At 40.7% G+C, this 21568-nt stretch overlaps 1 protein-coding gene across 8 annotated transcripts in view; it reads left to right on the forward strand.

Moving 5' to 3' along the window:
* The first annotated feature begins 3330 nt into the window (after nt 1-3330).
* The window catches only part of APC (APC regulator of WNT signaling pathway), a 142511-nt gene continuing 124273 nt past the window's right edge, over nt 3331-21568 (forward strand). For all 8 annotated transcript variants that reach the window (XM_015140575.3, XM_028849654.2, XM_078005103.1 and 5 more), the window contains exon 1: nt 3331-3713. Coding sequence is in view for 4 of the 8 variants with exons in the window: in XM_015140573.3 (XP_014996059.3) it covers nt 3549-3713 (165 nt within the window). In the remaining 4 variants the exon portion in view is untranslated. The remainder of the gene's footprint in view (nt 3714-21568) is intronic.

Consider the following 21568-nt stretch of genomic DNA (forward strand, 5'->3'; position numbering starts at 1 on the left):
ACTGTAAAATTCCCTGTGGCAGGAACCCTGTCTTTACGTAATTGTTTCTTAGTATCTGTCAGACCTTGGTCACAGCATCACTGGAGGAATACTTGTTAGTTACTACTGCAGATCTTTGAAGTAGGCAGGGTGGCTATCATTATTCCTGTTTGTACAGATGAGGAAACTGTTGTTCAGTGACTGGCTTGAGGTTGTGCAGCTGGCTTGCTGCCCAACTGGGGCAGTAGCTCAAGCCTTCTCACTGCCTGCCCACATCACTTTCCTCTATTTCAGGCCCTGCCAGATAAAATGGTGTATTAATTTCATAGAGCTGTTATAACAAAGTACCACAGATTGGGTGGCTTAAAACAACAGATATTTAATGACTTAGAGTTCTGAAAGTTATAAATCCAAAGTCAAGGTGTCCACAGGGCCATGTTCCCTTGAAAACCTGTAGGAAAGTCCATGCATGCCTCTTCCTAGCTTCTGACGGTTTGCTGGCAGTCTTTGGCATTCCTTGGCTTGTAGCTGCATAACTCCGATTTGTCTTTGTCCTCATCTGGCATCCTCACGTTCTGTCTCTGTCTTCACATGGTCACCTTCTTAAAGGGACAGTAGTCATGGTCGGTTATCCTACTCTATTGCAGTATGACCTCATTTTATCTTAATTAAATCTGCAATAACTTTATTTCAAAATAAGGGTACATTCTTTGGTACTGAAAGTTAGAACTTCAACATACCTTTTTTCGGAGTAGCACAATTCAGTCTCTAACAGATGGTAACCATAAGAGAAGCAAATACCATAGAAACTGAAGACTTTGTCTTGTTTCTAGGATTTATTCCAAGGATTACATTGTAGTGAGGTAGAAGGTGGGGAAGTGTTTTCAAGTATATATTCCTACCTACTACTTGATTTGCACATGGACCGATAGGGTTTGGTTGATGAGCATATGTTATGAGTTCAGTGAATCTCTTCTCTCGTGTAAGGACTAAATGGCCCCTACAAATAAGATGCCAGCCCCATCCTTCCTGGTAGGTCTCCCCAGCCATCCCGAGGCAGCTATCCCATTTAGAGGGGAAATGATGGTGTGTAATTCTGATAAGTCAGTGGAAGAAGAGGTTGTTGCAGTGAGCCTATAACTCTTTTCCAGAGGGGTCTTTGGGGGTCTAAGGTATCACCTGGGTCCTAGATGGGAGAGCTAGTCCCATCTAGGCACAGTGAGAAGCCTAACCAATGGATGCAGCTAGCATTTAGACTATGTATCCATTTAGATGGTATTTCTTCTTTTCCTTTAATGAAAATGTATGTATGTTATTAATAAAAATAAATACAGAATTAAAAAAAAAACATTAAAAGGAAAATGCTAAAATGAGCTCTGCTCTAGTTCAAAAGAAAAGAATGACAATAGTTTCTGGTCAGGCCCTTTGAGGTCCTATACAGGGATAGTAATATGACTGGGACTCTTAACTGGGGGTAACTGAAATCTCTAATGAAAGCCTGCTAATGACACAGAATCAAATCACCAAATAAGCCTGTCTCCAAATCCAATTTCTTTAGATGGGAAGGGCATAGACTTTATGGTCAGCACTATCCCTTAATGTGAGACCTTGGGCAAGGGACTTAATCTCTCTGAATTTGCCCATGTATAATAGTGAGGATAATTATCTAGCAGGTTGTGGTGAGGATTTCATATCTAACATAGTTCACAGCACATACAATAGGGATTCCATTAACTTGAAGCCTTCCTTCTCCCCATACTACAAACATACGTAATATAAACCCTGCCCACTGCCCCACCATCACCCACCCTTCTCCATCCCATTTGCTCTCTCCAAGATTCCTATTTATAAATTAGTTGAGGATACATATAAATAAGAAGTGACTTGCATTTAGTACACCACCAACCAGTTAGACTCTGACAAACTTCCACACTTATCAAATCAAAAGACACTGAGCAACAGATCACCCATGCCAGGCATGGTGCTTGGCACTGTGTGTTCATTGGTGAACAAAATGTCTTCCCTTTCTTATGGAGTCCGCTGTTTAGTGTGGAGGCAGTGAAGAAACAATAAATAGACCATTTAAAAACATATTGAGTACCATGGAAAAGATGATAAGGTGCAATGATTGAGAATAATAAGGAAGGCAGGGGAAAATTTATTATTCTAGGAAGGATGGCCTTTCTGAGGTGACATTTAAACTGAAACTTGAAAGATAACAAGTTAGACATTTAAAGAACAAGAGGAAGGGTCTTCCAGGTAGTCAAGGGGGCATATACAAAGCAGCAAGGCAGTCAGGAGCTAGAAGTGTTTGAAGAGGAGTAGTGGGGGCTAGGGGAGGCAGCGTCAACAACATTCAAGGGCCATTTTGAATAAAATCCAACTTCTTACCAAGACCCGGAGGCCCTACCTGATTTGGCCTCTTACTCCCCCGACCACTTCCCCTTCCCACTGTCCATCCCACCTATTCTTTCTGTCCCTCTTTCATATCAGACTTGCTACCACCTCAGGCTCTGTTCTGTGGTTCCCTCTGCTGAAAGCTTTTGCCTCAGGTCTTCCGATGGCTCCTGGGCCCCTGTGGTAAGTTAGGGTTCAGATTAAACGTCACCTCTGGAGAAAGATCAGTAATCACCACCTCTCTGTCCATCATCTTTCTGTGTGGTTTGCTCTCTTTCTATTCCTTATCACCATCAAACATTCTTTTGTTTACTGTCTTTTATTGTCTATTCTTTCACACTAGAATGTAAGTTCCATGAGTTTATTGTATTTCTTATTGCTGTAAATCTAGAGCCTGAAACAGTATCTAGTATATATCGGAAAGCCAAATGATACTGTTTAATTAATGTTGAATGAAATGAAACTGAAGAGGTAATGTAAGGTAAATAACTTACCACACTGTGTGAGACAAACAAGGATTTCCCGGAAGAGGTGTTTTAAAATTAAAACTACAGGGTGGTAGTGAGAGGTGGTAGGAAAGCAGAGGTCGAAATAACTTGTTCATCTCCGTTCCTCCGCTATCTTATGAGCCCCTGTGGGGTTGGGACGGAGTTGTATTCATCTTTCCATCATCAGCGTCTAGTACGGGGAGTAGCAAATAGTGAGCATTCGACAGATGTTTGCAGAATAATAACGGACTAGTGTGTGCAGAAGGCTCTATTAACTGGGCTGCAGCACAATTCAGAGAAGGACAGTAGGTATGGCAACTGAGACTCGGCTGCCTAGGCAGCAATGGCTCACGGGACAGAATCGCCAAGCAGTGCCCCGCAAGCGGAGCGCAGCACCCATTGCGCCTGCGCATAACAGGCTCTAGTCCCTCTGCTGTGGGAAGCCAGCACCACCTCTCACGCATGCGCAGTGTATTCTTCCCACCTCCCACAAGATGGCGGAGGGCAAGTAGCAAGGGGGCGGGGTGTGGCCGCCGGAAGCCTGGCCGCTGCTGGGGGGGACCTGCGGGCTAAGGTCCGGGAGCAGCGGACCGAGGTTGGCTCGATGCTGTTCCCGGGAACCGTTGTTGGCTGTTGGTGAGGAAGGTGAAGCACGCAGTTGCCTTCTCGGGCCCCAGCGCCCCTATGTACGCCTCCCTGGGCTCGGGTCCGGTCGCTGCTTTGCCCGTTTCTGTACCACCCTCAACTCTCCGGTCCTGGAGCACCGGCGGCAGCAGGAGCTGCGTCCGGCAGGAGACGAAAAGCCCAGGCGGCGCTCGTACTTCTGGCCACTGGGCGAGCGTCTGGCAGGTGAGTGAGGCTGCAAGCATTGACGTCTCCTCCCCCGGCAAAGCTTCCTCGGCTTTGCCCCGCCGCTGCTCCGGACCCTACGGTGCTCGGCCCGACCCCGTGGCTCTCTTCTCTCCACGTCCCACCCTCTCCCCTCCCCGCACTCCCCATTCAGGCCTCCAGTTGGCCCCTGGCTTTGCAGGTCCTCCATTCTCACGCAGTGGAAGGGGGTCGCGACGCCCGCAGTCCTCCACCTTTCCTGGCTGTTGCTGGAGCTTCGCCTCTGCAAGCGGTGCCCCGTTCGCGTTAGGTGGGTGGGTCGTCCGCCCCTCCCATTTTAGTCGCTTCCCAGTCTTCCTCGTTTCGACCCTCTTGCTTCCTCTAAAAGTTTTAAACTCTCTGCCTGGGAAAATACCCGATAGCCCGGCATGTGGAGTTACAAAGAAAGGGCTGTTATCCAAAGGCCAGTGAATTTTGTTCACTTTAATGAGAGAATCAAGTCCCCAGGAGCCTTGGATGGTTTAGGTCGGAGTCTGACTCCTTGACCCTCGGAGTAGAGGAATGGTGCCTGTGTTGGCAAATGATTGTTCATCTAAATCATTCATTTTTTTCGGCTGTAGGAAATCTTTGGCCTCTGATCCTTTGAGGTGGGGGCGTGAGCTTTCTAGATCTAGTGAAAGAATTGGGAAGTGTTATATTCGTTTTAAAAAAGAAGACCTTATGCAGTACATGTAAGACATCACTTAATGGTACAAGCAAGGATAAGTGATTTATTCTTTTATTCAGTGTTAGTTTAAATTGCCCACTGACGTTTTAGAATTCCATGTTGTACAAGCCCTTTGTTTCTATTTAGACAGGACTAAAATGGAGAAAAGCTTTTTAAGTTCAAAACTTCTTAAATTGCTTGTATTCTCGATTGTTGTTACTGCTTAACACTCCTTAGGAGTACTCGATATTTTCCATATAATTTAGACTTGTCAGTCTCAGCTCCCTCCTTTATTTGTGGAGCAAGGGTAGTCAGAATTACTAGTGTAAAAAACTGTCCTAAATAACGTGGTACCTTGCCAGAGTTGGAAGTGCAAAATGTTAGGATCAAAGCGGTAGCGGAGGAAGTTGCCATGGCTAATTTTTCCATCTTTCCCTGGATGCAAGGGTTGGATAATGTGTCAAGAGCCCCAAAATTGTAGAAGTGAGATTAAAAATATAAATGATAGCTTGCTCTTTGAGATTGCTAATGGGTGGACCTTTTTATTAACATTAAATTGAGCAACATCGTTTTCTGGAAGTTATGCTAGTTGTTCTCCAAAGTTATAAGCACAAACTATGCCTGCTGTATTAGAATTGTATGCTAAAAGTTTTTAACGTGTGGGTTATAAATAGCCTGACAGATTTGTTTACTTTTCATTCTGTCTCATAACACATAATCTGTTTTTCCCTTTGCTGTGGACTTTTGACCTATTAATGCATTTTTAAATTTTAGAGATAGAATTGTTCAGCTTAAAAGAAGGAGGAATATTTTTATGTTTTATTCTTGTATGAGCTAGTTGATTCGTTGCTAGCCTTCACTTTTCTAGAACCAGAGCCTGTGTGTTTTTAGAGCTGGTTGTCTCTGAATTCTCTGCATACAGTTTGAAGGGACCGTAGCAAAGTCGGGGTTTCCGAGCCCCAGTCAGTGGCTTACTGCTTTTGGCAAAATGATTTGAAGCTCTGTATCAAAAAACATCTGACCTCAAACTCTAAAACCTCTGACTTTGGCAGGGTGTGGTGGCTCATGCCTATAATTCCAGCACTTTGGGAGAGGCCAAAGCGGATGCATCGCATGAGTCCAGGAGTTTGAGACCAGCCTAGGCAACATGGTGAAACCTCGTCTGTACAAAAAAAAAAAATATATACAAAAATAAGTCAGGTGTGGTGGTGCATGCCTGTGATTCCAGCTACTTGGGAGGCTGAGGCAGGAGGATTGTTCGAGCCCGAGATGTGGAGATTGCAGTGAGCCAAGATCATGCCATTGCACTCCAGTCTGGGTGACAGCGAGACCCTGTCTCCAAACAAACAAACTAGACCTCTCACTCTTCCACTCTTAATGGAATTTGGTATTTTTTCCTTTCTCTCTCACTTTCTCTTTATGAACCTTCTTTGTCTCCTGGTTCGTCCAATCCATTACCCTAGTGCTGATTTCATTTGCCTCCCTGTGTAACCAGGATCCCATGATCATCAGCTTTTACTAAGCTGCTATTGGTGGCCTAGAATGCTTCACTTTCTGTAGACGTACCTTTCCAGTGCCCAATCCTAAATAAGCCTCACTAGCTTTATCAGTTTGACCCCTGAAATTCTGAGGGACATCAGAGACAGCTATATGAGGATATTGGTAAGTTTTTATGCCAGTTGGTGCTCTCTGCTGGGTCTCTAGTGTTGTGCTCCTTTTCTTCTCATTTCCTAAGGTTTTTATAGCAAATAACTTGATCTCTTCCTTTACTGAGAAAAATCTCAACCATCTGAGGTATACTTCCACTTCACTTTTTTCATCTCAATGTCATCTCTTTATTTACATATATCTCAGAGGAAGAAATGACCTTCCTTCTTTTCAAAAGCAACCCCCTCCCTCCAAATGTGTCCATGATTACCCTTTCCCATCTTTCTTTCTCTAGAAACTGTCCATTTTCATTTCCTATCCACTTTCTTCAGCCTCTCCCTCTCTAGTCTACATAGATGCTTGTATCTTCTGCCATATAAGTGTGTATGCTGTTCAACTCTAGGAGGACATTCTAAAGCTTGAGTCTGCTATGCCACTCTATTTCTGTTCTTTTCTTTAAAGACTCATTCTTTCATCCCAGGAAGCTGTTATAGTAGGAAGAACATTGACTTTTGAGCAAGATAGAACTTTTGATCTTGGTTTTTGAAGTCTTTTAAAACCACTTTAGTAGCTGTGTGACTGTGGGTATGTTACTATTCAGATTTCATTCTGTATCTATAAAATATGTTATACTTATCTCACAGGATGGTAGTTGAAGAAATTAACACATGTTAAATGTCCATCCAAGTGTTTGGTACATTGTAGAGTTCTTACTAAATGTTTCTATCCTTTGCACTCGGAATGCCTTTACCATTTCACCACTGAAACTACTGTTTTATAAGTTGTCTGTGACCTCTCAATCATCAAATCCAATGATATTTCCTCTGTCATCCTTGGTTTCCTTAGACCCAGGAGTTCCCAACCCCCAGGCTGCAGACAGGTATGGGTCCTTGGCTTGTTTGGTGTTAGGAACTGGGCAGCATAGCAGGAGGTGAGCAGCAGGAAAGCAAGCATTACCGCCTGAGGTCCACCTCCTGGCAGATCAGTGGCGGCATTAGTTTCTTATAGGAGCGCCAGCTTTGTTGTGAACTGCACATGCAAGGGGTTTGGTTGCATGTTCTTTATGAGAATCTAATGCCTGATGATCTGAGGTGGAACAGTTTCATCCTGAAACCATCCCCCACCCAACTCCTGTCCCATGGAAAAATTGTCTTCCACAAAACCAGTCCCTGGTGCCAAAAAGGTTGAGGACTGCTGCCTTAGATCAGTTGTGAAATATACTGATATACTGTCTTCTATCACACCACTGCATTCCAGCCTGGGTGACAGAATGAGACTCCGTCTCAAAAAAAAAAAAAAAAAAAAAATATATATATATATATATATGTGTGTGTGTATATATATGTGTGTGTGTGTGTGTATATGTATGTGTGTGTGTGTATATATATACACACACACACACTGGCTTCTGTAGTCATAAAATGATCTAAATTTCTTGGCTTTTCTGCATTATACTTCCTGATTCTCTATTTCTCAGGAAGTTTCTTCACATTTTCCTTATATCAGTTAGCCTGCAAATGGGATTTAAAAATGAAAGATATCTCACACCTGTAATCCCAGCAGTTCTGGGAGGTGGACATGGGAGGATTGCATGAGAGGCGGAGTTCAAGGCTGCAGTGAGCTATGATTGGGCCACTGCACTTCAGTCTGGGTGACAGAGCGAGACCCCATCTCAAAAAAACAAAAAAACCCGAAGAGATGTTTTGGCTTGTATAATTGGCAAGTACATAGATAGAAGTGGCTTGAAGAGTGCTTTGTCATGTCATCAGGGCTAAGGTCTCATTTATCTGCTGTTCTCTCAACATTGTCCTCCTGTTTGGGCTTTAGGCTTCCCTTCCAATTAAAAAAAAAAAAAAAAAGGGCCACTAGTGATGTTCATATTATAGCCCCTTCATTTATTTCCAAAGGAAGAGAGAAAGCCACTTCTCCTAGCCTTTTCCCAACAATCCTAAGCTCTAGTTTGATTAAACAAACATAGATCATGCTGCCAAACCTGTAACAATATCTTTGTCCAGAGGGATGTAATTATCCTAAGTGGCCTAGTCAGTGGAGTGAATTTTATCTGAAAATGAAGACTGCAACACAATATGGGGAAGGAAGAATGGATCCTGGGGAAGTAACCAGTGTCCTGAAGGTTCCGTATGCTTTTCACTGTGTTCTCTTGGTGATCATATCCTTTATGATATAAACCATCACTTCTGTGGGGCTGTTTCTCGGTTCTGCAACTCCCCACTTCCACTTCCTTCTATATATGTCTATCTTATGTATACTACCATGAGTGTAGCTCATACTAAACTGAGTCAGTTTGATCTCTTCACCAAACCTCACCTAGTGTGTTTATATATGCGCATACATGTTTTGTTGTTTGTGAGACTGACGGGGTTTCACTCTTGTCACCCAGACTGGCATGTAGTGGCGTAATCACGGCTCACTGTAGCCTAGACCTCTCAGACTCAAGCAGTTCTCCCATCTCAGCCCTTAGCCTCCTGAGTAACTAGGACTACAGGTGTGCACCACCACACCCAGCCTTTTTTTTTTTTTTTTTTTTTAAAGAGACCGGGGCTTGCTGTGTTCTCCAGGCTGATGTCAGACTCCTGGGCTCAAGAGATCCACCTGGGATTCTCAAAGTGCTGGGATTACAGGCATGAGCCACTGCGCCCAGCAGCATGTGTGTGTTTGTATTCCTCTTCCCCCAATTTCTCTTTTCTAACTACCTTTCTCTCAACCACCCAGTCTTGAAATCTTTGAGAAAACTTGGTTCTTCTCCCACTGTCAATCACGTGTCAGATCTTGAATAAATCTTGTTTTGTTAGGCCCCCAAGTTGTATAATACCCAGTTAACATTGATTTAAACAGTATCTCGGGCCAGGCGCTGTGGCTCACGCCTGTAATCCCAGCAATTCGGGAGGCTGAGTCGGGTGGATCACTTGAGGTCAGGAGTTTGAGACCAGCGTGGCTAACATAGTGAAACCCCATCTCTACTAAAAATACAAAAATTAGCAGGGTGTGGTGGCAGGTGCCTGTAATCCCTGCTACTCAAGAGGCTGAGGCAGGAGAATCACTTGAACTCGGGAGGTGAAGGTTGCAGTGAGCCTGGATTGCGCCACTGCACTCCAGCCTGGGTGACAGAGCGAGAATCCATCTCAAAAAAAAAAAAAAAAAAAAATACAGTATCTCACATAAAATGTCCAGAAATGGAGTAGTCCGTGATTAGTCAATTTAGCTGCACTATGATTTCATCAAGGATTCAGGTGTTTTACATCTTTATGCTGGCTATCCTTAGTGTGCTTAACTTTGGACTCAGACTTTGCCATCATGGTTGCAGATGGCTCTGCTCCAGGCATCACATTCTCACACAGTTACCAAAGACAGGTGGAAGTTTGTCCTCTCATCTCTTAATTAGGCAACTAAACCTTTCACAGAAGCCCTCTTTCCGACGTCCATCCAGGCGTGCCCCTGCCTTAGTTACGAGGAGGGTGGGAAAATAAATATGTGGCTTTTCAGTCTAGGAAGAGGGTAAGCAAATGACTGATTAGAAGGTAACAGATGGTGTCAATTACAGTATTGTATGGAGAAATTTAAATAAATAAGAATTTTCAGATAATAGTGGCAAATTTAAAACACTGTTTACACCAAGAGTTAATATAAGCTGTGCATAGGATTTTGGTGTGGGTTCGTTCTCTGAGACGGAGTCTTATTGGGTCACTCAGGCTGGAGTGCAGTGGCTTGATCTCAGCTCAATGCAACCTTTGCCTCCTGGCTTCAGCGATTCTCCTGCCTCAGCCTCCCAAGTAGCTGGGATTACAGGCGCATGCCACCACACCCAGCTAATTTTTATATTTTTAGTAGAGACAAGGTTTCATCATGTTGGCCAGGCTGGTCTTGAACTCCTGACCTCAAGTGATCCGCCTGCCTCGGCCTCCCAGAGTGCTGGGATTATGGGCGTTAGCCACTGTGCCGAACCTATACGTAGGATTTTGGCTGAACATTTAGATAGTCCTAGGTGACTGGTTAAAAATGAATTTTTATGTAAAATTAGAATATTTCAGTGGTATATCCCAGTTTATTTAAGATTGTGTTAAGTACATTTAAGCGTATCTGTTGGAGCTACTGTGAGAAAAGGTATACTGTATGTAACAACTATTGAAATAGAGTTGTGGTTCCCCTTGGGGATGGGAGATGTTTGGAAATACTATATGAGGACATTTTTGGTTGTCACAGTGACTGTGAGGTACTACTCATAATTACTGAGTAGAGGCCAGATACACTAAGTGTCCTGTGATGTTTGGAAATGGTCCTACAAAACAGAATTGTGCCTTCAAAAATACCAGTAGTGCCCCTCCACATGTATACACTGAAATTAGCAAATGCTTTGCCTTTTGAAAGAATTCAGAGATTCATCTGTATTCTTACATTGCAAGTGACAGAAAACATAAAACTGGCTTAAACAAAATAAGGGACTGAGCAGATCTTCTAGTAAACATCAGCTAAGGTTTCATCCAGTGGCTCACATGAAAACATCAAGGACTTGATTTCTCTTATTCATTCTCCAGTATTCCCCATGATTTGGTTTCATTCTTGGGCTAGCTTATCTTATGGTGGTAAATTACTGCAGTACTTTCAGACTTCATATCCTCATTTCACATATAGTAAAATGAAAAATATTTTGTATTTGATTTTACAAGTATTTATTTAGTATCACCACTTCTGAAACCTTCCCTAAACATCTACCCCTAAAAAGTTTATTAGCTCCTCTGTCATGCTTCAGCTCTACAATCTATATGCCTCTATTATATATCACACTCTATGGGTATTATTTTTCTGTCCCATGCATTACTCTACCTTATCTTAATTATTGTATTCTTAATGTCTAAATGTCTGGAATACTGCCTGGCATAGTAGTGTACAATAACTGTTTATGGAGTTAGTGAATGATTTTGTGCCTAATACAGAAAAGAAGAAACAAGTATATATAAAACAACTATTGAAATAGAGTTGTGGTTCCCCTTGGGGATGGGAGATGTTTGGAAATTTAAGAACGCCTCATTCCTTCATCAGTTATTTTTGAATCCTGAATTATGTACCTTGTACTGCTACCACTAAAGCATGTATATGATGCTCTTGCAATTATTATAGTACAGTATGAATTCATTTGAAAGTGTTACTGAATTCTACTTGTGTTTTTGTCATTTTCTCAACAAAACCAAAACCAATTATTAGTTGAACAAATATTTTTGGGTTTTTTTGTCTGCTGTAGGCAGACAGTGTGGCAACATTGGGTGGGAACAAAACAGAGCCTGTGTTATCTGAGCTTAAATTTTAGTGGGGGACATAGTCAGTAAATATTATATATGTACACATACACAAACACAAATAACATCAGGTAGTATATAGGCCTTGAAATAGAATAAAATAGGTTCAGGGGACAGGGGATACTACTTTAGTTTGGTAAGGGAAGGGCTTTTTGAGAAGCTCTTTGTGCTAAGAGACCTGAGTGTTCATGAATGAGGTGGCCTGTACCATTCTTGTCAAGATGTGAAATAAAATAAAATGAGGTGCCCATCATTTTTGGTTCTGGAAGAGTTTGTGTATAGTTGGAATGAATTCTTCCTTAAATATTTGTTATAACATGTCAGAGAAACCATCTGGGCTGGGAGTTTTCTTTGTGGAAAGGTTTTTTAAAATTTGGTATTTATTTGTACATATTTATGGGGTACATGTGATTTTTTGATACACGCATAAAATATGTAATGATCATGTTGGGGTATTTAGAGTACCTGTCACTTTGAGCATTTATCATTTCTTTCTGTTGGGAAGAAAGGTTTTTAATTATTAATTCAGTGTATTGTTTTTAAGCCTATTCAAGTATTCTATCTTGCGATTATTTTTGTAATTCTTCCCCTAATAATTCTTGTATCTGAAATTTTAAATTTACTGGCATGAAATTGTTTGTAATAAATATTCTGTGGTCCTTTTAATGGCTGCAGGAAAAGATTCTCTTTTCATATCTGACATAGGTTATTTGTACCTTTTCCTTTTCCTTTATTAGTTTCACCAGAGATCAGTAGTCTTTCCAAAGAACCATCAGTAGTCTTTCGAAAGAACTATTTTGAATTTTGCTAGTCTGTTGTATGTTTATTTTCTATTGCGTTAATTTCTGCTCCTTATTTCCTTCCCGCCTACTTTTTGGGATTCTTTTGTGAAGTTCTTTAATTTTCAGCATTTCTTCATTTTAAATATATTCATAAAGTTAAACATTTCCCTCTAAGCACCATTTTAGCTAGTTCTATTACTAGTTTTGATACGTAGTATTTTTTGGTACATAGTATTTTTATAATTCACTTAAAATGTTTTCAGATTTCTATTACGATTTGTACCTTGACTTTTGGATTATTTGGAAGTATTATATTTTTATTTCTAAACATATGGAGATTTTCTAGTTATTTTATTTGTTTTTAATTTGTAAAATTACTGTGTAATCCAACAACATACTCTGTTTCAAAGGCCTGTTATTTCAGACTTAAAATTTGAGATCCATATATGGCTCAGTATATTGTCTTTTTTTTTTTCCCTCTCCATTTATTGAGTGCAGTTCTCTGTATTTTTTTATTAGGTCATATTTGTTAATCCTGCATTTCAGATCTTAAGTATCGTGAGAGATCTTTTGTTTGTTCATCAGTTACTAAAAGCGTATGTTAGGATACTCCATTATGATTGTGAATTTGAGTGTTTCCTTTGTAGTTCTCTAATATTTTATAAATTTGAGGCTATGCTATTAGATGCATCGAAATGTGTAATAGCTATATCTTCTCAGTGACTCAACATTATCACGTTTTCCTCTTTTATTCTGGTAGTACTTTCACATTAAAGTCTAGTTTGGGATGAATATAACAGCACTAGCTTTCTCTTTATTATTGTTTGATCTTCTTTTACTAGTTATTTTAGAAATTGCTGTCTTATAAAATCTAATGTTATTCAATACCTTTATCCTTTTCTCAGATAATGCACTTTAATTCTACTTGCAGCCCTCCTCATATAGTTATTTTTGTTTGTTTGTTTCTGTTGTTGTTTTGAGACAGTCTCACTGTGTTGCTCATCCTGGAGTGCAGTAGCGTGATCTTGGCTCACTGCAACCTCTGCCTCCCAAGTTAAAGCAATTCTCATGCCTCAGCCTCCCGAGTAGCTGGGATTACAGGCATGTGCCACCATGCCTGGCTAGTTTTTTTGTACTTTGAGTAGATATGGGGTTTCACCATCTTGGCTAGGCTGGTCTCGAAGTCCCAGCCTCCCAGAATGCTAGGATTACAGGTGTGAGCCACCATGCCCAGCCACTACTCATACAGTTTTGTTGTGCATTTTAATTCATTCTTACTTTTTCTCTTTCTTCCTCATTATTGTTGTTGTTACTGTTTGATACTGCCAGTATTTTATTTAAGTTAATGCGGGTCTTTATCATCTTTTTACTTTTCCTATGGTCTTGCATTTAAGATTGCTTTCTTTGATTTTGAAGGATCTGAAACATACTCTTTAGAATTTCCTTTAGTTGGCTTAAATATGTCTTTAATTTATCTCATTCTTAAAGGATATTTTTGCTAGGTACAGAATTCTAGGTTAGCAGTTACTCTATTTTAGCACATTTAGTAACATTGGTGGTTACTTTATTTCAGCACATTTCATTGTTGTTGAGACCTCAGCTCTTTGTGTCTTACCTTTTAAGATAATATGATTTTGTTTGGCTGCTTTTAAGATTTTTATATTTGGCTTTGGCTTTCTGTTTTACTATGCTGTGATTAGGCATTCTTTGGGCTGTGTGAATATGTGGATTAGTGTCTTATCAGTCCTGGAAATTTCTTAGCCATTATTTTTTCAAATATTGTCTTTGCTTCATATTCTCTCTCCTGTAATTTTGGGACTAGTTTAGTATGTTAGACTTTCTTATCCTGTCTCTTACCTTTTTTCTTTTCCTTTTTTTTTTTTTTTTTTTTTTGCTTCTTTTTGACCAAAGGCGTTGTTGTGGATGTTGTTCACCTGTGCCTACTCCGTTATCAACTCATCCAGTAAATACCTAATTTAGGTTATTTTATTTTTTTAGTAATAAATTTTTATTTGGTTCTTTTCAAATCTATATCACTTTTTATAGTTTTCAATTTTAAGCAAAAATATTTAAGTGTGGCCTTGATCCCCTTGAATGTAGTAAGTGTAGTTATTTTTCAGTTTGTGTCCGATGATTCCAGTGTTGGGAAGTCTCTATGAAGCTGATTCAGTTGTGTTGTAGAAATAAATTGATGTATATAATATAAGATGAAGTTAATATTTCTCTAAAGAAGATTTTCGTTTGCTATCACCAAGTGCCTGGGGGTGTGAGAACATCTTAATCAAATTTCAAATCTTTAACTTTCCTGGGCCACCTAGATGACTTGAAACTGACTTCAGTCCATGGTTTCCTTCTGGTTCCTTTTTTCCTTCTAGGGTGCAGCCATTTAGAGTCTCAGCCCAAAGCCAATGCTGTTTTCACTGCAGTCCTTAACCCTTGGTGGGTCTCAGACTCTGACTTTGGACTCCTGTGCCTGCAGTGCAGGCAACAGACAACAAAGCTCAGCCTCTTCAATGCTTCTTTGTTGGCAAACTCACAAAAAGCAAAAGCTGAGGTCACCTTTCTGGGTTCCGGACTTCTAGTGGATTTGAGCTCGTTTTTCATTCCTCGTTATTTTGGTGGTTATTTGGTGCTTTTAAGATCGTTTTACTATCTTATCTAGCTTTTTAAATTGTCTTTGTAAGGATACTTGGTCTGAATAACCTGGTCTGCTGTTTCTACAAGTGTAAGTCCAAATATTTCTTTGACTAACTTGTTCAGGAAGACTTGAAATTTCTAAATTAGCCATTCCTTTGTGTTAGGGCTCCTTTGATGGTGCAAATGAGATAATTGGAAAAGGTAGACTTTAAGCTATGGTTGCCTTTTAATTCTTTAAAAGTTAGTTAGGTTAGTTCCTAGTACTTTGCAAAGCCCTAAGGGAAGGAGACAGGTTATTTTGTATGACCGGAAAAGCAAAAAAATACTTGTATGTAAGTAGTGCCTTAGGGTAGGAATTATGTAAGCAAATAGAATGTAATGTGAACATTTTTGAAGTGATGCTGTATGGAGAATGTACTAAGCTGAGGAGGGACTGCAGACAAATTTTTCTTTTAGTATTTTTGTTAGAAATGGTTTCATTTTCTTTATTTCCTTCTTTCCTTCTTCTTTCTTTTGACAGAGTCTCACTCTGTCGACCAGGCTGGAGTGCAGTGGCATGATCTTGGCTCACTATGATCTCTGCTTCCTAGGTTCAAGCAATTCTCCTGCCTCAGCCCTCCGAGTAGCTGGGATTACAGGTGTGCACCACCGCACCTGGCTGATTTTTTTTTTGTTGAATTTTTAGTAGAGGTGGGGTTTTACCATGTTGGCCAGGCTTGTCTCGAACTCCTGACCTCAAATGATCCACCCACCTTGGCCTCCCAGAGTGCTGGGTTTACAGGTGTGAGCCACTGCACCCGGCCTCATTTTCAATAATAATAATAATAATTTTATATATATATATATTTTTTTTTTTTGAGACAGAGTCTCACTCTGTTGCCCAGGTTGGAGTGGCGTGATCTCCACTCACTGCAAGCTCCGTCTCCCTAGGAGACGGAGGTTCAAGCGATTCTCCTGCCTTAGCCTCCTGAGTAGCTGGGACTACAGGTACGTGCCATCAAACCTGGCTAATTTTTGTATTAGTAGAGATGGAGTTTCAATATGTTGGCTGGGCTGGTCTTGAACTCCTGAATTCCTGACCTCAGGTGATCCTCCCACCTCGGCCTCCCAAAGTTCTGGGATTACAGGTGTGAGCCACTGTACCTGGCCAATTTTCAATAATAATTCTGACAAATCTATGCCATGTAGGTGTCATGATTTTTATTTTTAATTTAAAATTTTTTTTACATCTCAAGGACAAAATACGAATTTAAAAATCTTACCCACATCTATTTAAAATGTAGGTACAATTTGCATTTGAATTCTGAGATTAAATCTATTAAATATGGGAGCCAAACACATATGTTAGAAATTCTACTAGGCAAACTAAGTTATGGTAGTCTACATAAATTGGCATTCTTCTGTGATGGAGGAATGTTAAAAATTTAGTATAACATACCAATATTTGATTGGTATATTAGTCACATATTTGATATTAGTCACAGCCGTTAATATGAAATGCCATCCATTTCTTTGTGATTAAATTGATGTGTCTATAAAGAACAAAACCAGCTCTCTTGTATGAAAACCTAGAATTCTTATTTGTTTACTGTTTACTTGATTATTTTTTTCTCTTTGCTAGAAGAAAATACTAAGTTGAAGATTCCTATTATAGTTCCTTTTATTCCCTGCTATGTTAGATTTAAATAGCTTTTTGTTTTAGATTTGCTTGCTTGCCTTTAAAAACCTGAAAGATAAAAGGAGGTGAACAGAGAATTTTAGAACTGGAAGAGACCCTAAATATCGTTAAGTCTCTCATGTGCCCTCCTATCCTAACCATCTCCTATTTTAAACATGCAAAAATAGGCCCAAGGAAGATGGCTGACTTAACTTGCCTAAAAATGTGAGGGAATTTCTCTCCATAGCTTTTATATTCTCCATGAAGTAGGTCGTCAGCAAAGAGTGGCATAGGTAGAAAAATAGGTCTGTTACAAATTTGAGGAGACAAAAAAGACACTTAGAGTGTGGGAAGGCAAACTTTCCAGGAAACATAGTAGTCCTGCTAGGCAGTGTTGGATATCCTTTGATGTTTATAGTTGTGAATTTAAAGTGAAACCAGCTAGCCTTGTTAGCTGATTTTCCCCCTTTCCTCTATAATAAGCTGCTCTGGTACAGGCACGTAAAAGTGGAATGGATCAGTTCAGCTAGAGTTGGGATTTTACCAGGTAATAGAGGGCGAGAAGAGTAAGGGGTTTGAGAGTTTGAAAGAGAGTGGTTATTGTTGCATCTAAAGAGAATAGTAAAGATAAAAGTAATGAATGGTGAAAAATGAGAGCATTTTTTATTGGATTGGAGAACACAGTAAGGTAAGAGAATGTTGAATTTGGAGATGGTACAATGAACTAGAAGGGCAGGATACATTTTAAAGACCGGAAATCTGGGGCTGGGTGCAGTGGCTCATGCCTGTAATCCCAGCACTTTGGGAGGCCAAGGCAGGTGGATCACTTGAGGTCAGGAGTTCAAAAGCAGCCTGACCAACATGATGAACCTCTATCTCTACTAAAAATACAAAAATTAGTCAGGCATGGTGGCGTGTGCCTGTAATCCCAGCTACTTGAGAGACTGAGGCAAGAGAATCGCTTGAACCCGGAAGATGGAGATTACGCCACTATACTCCAGCCTTGGCGACAGTGAGACTCCACCTCAAAAAATAAAAATAAAATAGAAAAATAAAGACTGGAAGTTTGATTTTTGAGATTTTTGGTTAAGAATTTGGAGATGATGCAGTTGTTGATGATGACAAGGTCCTCAGTGGATCATGGAAGTGGGTATTTGGAGGTGAAGAAGTTAAGGAGCTAATAAGCCAAGTTAGGTGGGTAATCCACATAGACTTTGAAGTCACTGAGAGTGATGGTAGGGGTAAGAGTGGAGACGAGTATTGGAGGCAACAGGGGGTACACAGTTGGGTATCATGTCAGAAGATCTCGGGCGTTTAAGAAAGGAGGAGAAATGGTTTGGAAGTGGTAATTGGATGCAAGGAGCATATTTTTTGCCTCCCTCTAGACCAGGCTTGTCTAATCTTTTGACTTCCCTGGGCCTCACTGGCAAAATAATAGTCTTGGGCCACACATAAAATTACACTAACAACAGCTGATGAGCTTGAAAAAAAATCGCAGAAAAAAAAAAAATCTCATAATGTTTTAAGAAAGTTTACGAATTTGTGTTGGGCTGCATTCAAAGCCAGCCTGGGCCATGCAGCCCCGGGGGACAAATTTGCTCTAGATCCTTCAGTATCCTATTCCTATCTCCTGGCCTAAAGTACATAGGATGTGAGAGAAAAAAAGACCCACTGTTGAGAAAGCTGCACAGAAAGTGGTGTCATCTGATTTCAACTAAGATAAATAGGTGAAGATGACATTTATTGAAGAGTTTGAAGTTACAGGGGAGTTAGTTGATTAGTTTATTGTACATTCATCTACTGTATTTTAGTACAGTAGTACTAAAGTAATACATGGTTTGGTTTTGTGAGTTACATAAATTTCCATACTATTATGGTAAATATTTTAAACACTGTGTGTTTCAGAAAAACTCTAAACCCTTGTTTTTCCTCTGCTCCCGCACCAACCAGAACAATCATTAACATAGTAAAAGACATCTGTGTCTCATCTTGAGAAATTTACCAATTAAATAAATTAAAAAAAAAAAAAAAAAGACACCCGTGACCAAAGAACGTGGGGATTTTTCCCTACACACCAACAGAGGATGCCAGTTGGGTATCCTCCAATTCAGTTCCCACACTGTCTATCCAGAAATATCATCAGATCCCACAGGTTGAGGGCTCAGTCCCCAAGACCACCCCCTCCTTCCCCCCAGTCCCAAGTCCTAGCTTCTGGAGCTTCTGACTGGCTTCAAGTTGGGGTTCCCACTACCCCCTCTTTGGAGTTGATTAGTTTGCTGGAGCATCTCACAGAACTCAGGGAAACACTTGCTTATATTTACTGGTTTATTATAAAGGATATTACAGGGGATGCAGATGAAGAGATGCACAGAGTGAGGTACGGGGCAGGGGCGCAGAGCTTCCATGCCTTCTCTGGGTGTACCAACCTCCAGGAACTTCCACATGTTCAGCTATATGGAAGCTGTCTGAACCCTGTCCTCTTGGCTTTTTATGGAGGCCTCATTGCGTAGGTATGATTGATAACCATGCAGAAATGTGACTGGATAAAAAAATGCATGATCTAAGCCCAGGAAGGCCTGTCTGTTCTGACTTTTCTTGGCCTCTCTGTGTAGCATTTTTTCTTTGATATGGGGACAGAACCCTCTCTGGAATTAGGGGTTTTTGACCCAAAACCAGATTAGAGTCATGCCTTGGGCTGGTGAAAGGAGGTCAGGAGAAGGTTAGAGAGAGAGATTCTAGAATGTTCCTGAGGACTGAAATGCCCCAACATTATTTAAAAAAAACAAAAACAAAAAAAAAACACACACTGTAATAAGCACTACGGGAATGAAGAGCTGGGAACTGGCCAGGTGCGGTGGCTAACGCCTGTAATCCCAATACTTTGGGAGGCTGAGGTGGACTGATCACTTGAGCTCAGGAGTTTGAGACCAGCCTGGGCAGCATGGAGAGACCCTGCCTCTAAAAAAAATAAAAAAATTAGTTGGGCATGTTGGCACAGCCTTGTGGTCCCAACTACTCAGAAGGCTGAGATGGGAGAATTGCTTGAGCCTGTGATGTGGAGGTTGCAGTGAGCCAAGACTATGCCACTGCACTCTAGCGTGGGGTGACAGAGTCAGACTCCAGACTCCATCTCAAAAAAAAAAAATCCAGGAACTGTGGATGAAAACATGTGTATATATATATATATTTTGCACTGTGCTAAACCTGTTGTGATATTCAGGTTTTCTTTTGTGGGAGGGGAAAACATGAAGAGAATAGTAGTTAAAAAATTTAAACATCTGTCATGGTCCCATAGGAATAATGTGTTGCCTGGAATGATGATGTCCCAGCCCTGCCCACAAAAAAAATTTATATGCTTTTTTAACTGCCATTACTACCATGTGTAACATTGAATAATGCTATTTCTAGAGGAAAATAAATTCAAAGTTTGAAATTGGGATGTTAGGAACATTTCATCTCTTTTTGTTGCTCTGGTGTAAAAGTTTTCCTCCTTACCTTACCTTACCTTTACTGCCCCCACCGCTACTCTTTGCCAAGCAATTACAGTGGGAATTCCCTGCTTCTAAGCTACTGGGAGGGCTCTGATTTTGTGGGGGTCCAGGGTTTAATGATTAGAAATGAGAACAGAATTCAGATGATAAAGCAGAGTTTCAGGAAGTCAGAGGATAAGGAACTATCTGGGGAATAGTCTGATCTTTTACCATCTCCCTTTCCCTAATCCTAAAGCAAGCACAAAATATTTTTAGGGCTTTATGATCTCTTAGTAAAGATGAAAAAATAAATCAGAAGTGAGCAGGCTATCCTATGCTTGTTATTTTTTCCACATGTATTTTTAACAATATATATACTCTTCATCCACCCAACAAATAATTGATTGCTACTAGATACCTGGGACAGTGCTTATGTAGCTATGAAGAAGAAAAAACGTTGTTCAGAAGCTCATAGTCTAATGGAGAGAAATAGATATTAGTCGAGTTGGTACTTTGGGAGCATGGAGAAAAAAGCAGCTGGCTGCTTAGGATAGATATAGACAGCTTCACAGAATTGGGCCTTGAAGTATGAGAGGTAGTTCATTCATATTCTACAGCTATTTGGGTACCTACTTTGGAACAGGCACTAGAATACATTTGAGAATACAATTACGACATACAAGAGTCTTGTCCTCAAATAGCTTTTAGTAAGAAAGACCAATATGTAGGTAATCCCAAGTATGTGGTAAATGAGATAGCTGGTAAGCACAGGGATCTATGGAAACACTGGGGTGGGGGAAGGGGCAGATCTAACTCTGGCAGGACTCAGGGAAGGCTTTTGGGAGAGGTCATCTAAATTGGGTCCTGTAAAATGAGCCCACATTAGCTAGGTGAAAAAGCAGAGGTAAGAACCTTCCAGTAAATGAAATGGTATAGTGATTTGGTGGTGAGCACACAGAATTCCAAATGGTTGCAGTGTAGCTAGAGTAGGTGAGTGGCAGTGGGTAAGGATGGAGGAGTATGAAGGGCCAAGGCTATAAAGGACCTTACATATAGTGCTAATGAGCTTAGACTTTTTATCACCATTTGGGTGCTTTGGAAGGTAGAAAATACTAATCTTGAAGGGTCTTTCTAGCCGCTGGCAATTACAGATTTTTATTTTATTTTATTTGAGGTGGAGTCTTGCTCTGTCACCCCAGGCTGAAGTGCAGTGGCTCGGTCTTGGCTCACTGCAACCTCTGCCTCCCGGATTCAAGCCTTTCTCATGCCCCAGCCTCCCGAGTTACACGTGCCATGACACCCAGCTAATTTGTATTTTTAGTAGAGACAGAGTTTTACCATGTTGGCCAGGGTGTTCTCACACTCCTGACCTCAGGTGATCCACCTGCCTTGGTCCCCCAAAGTGCTGGGATTATGGGCGTGAGCCACTGCGCCCAGCCAGATTATTTTCGATAAGTATAACTTACAGCAATTTTTTTGTTAAAAGTAGTCCAGGCAATTTCTCAAGATTTAAGCAGTAAGAGAGTGCCACTCAGTTCTGTTCCCCAGAGGAAGTCACTGTTTTTTCTTGATTATTCAAGCAGCATATTCTTAATACCAGAATAGTGTTAGACAAAAACAGTTTCAAAAGGAGAAGGAGGGGCCAGGCATGGTGGCTCATGCCTG

Source organism: Macaca mulatta, chromosome 6 (genome assembly GCF_049350105.2).
Source record: "Macaca mulatta isolate MMU2019108-1 chromosome 6, T2T-MMU8v2.0, whole genome shotgun sequence".
Lineage (NCBI taxonomy): Eukaryota > Metazoa > Chordata > Mammalia > Primates > Cercopithecidae > Macaca > Macaca mulatta.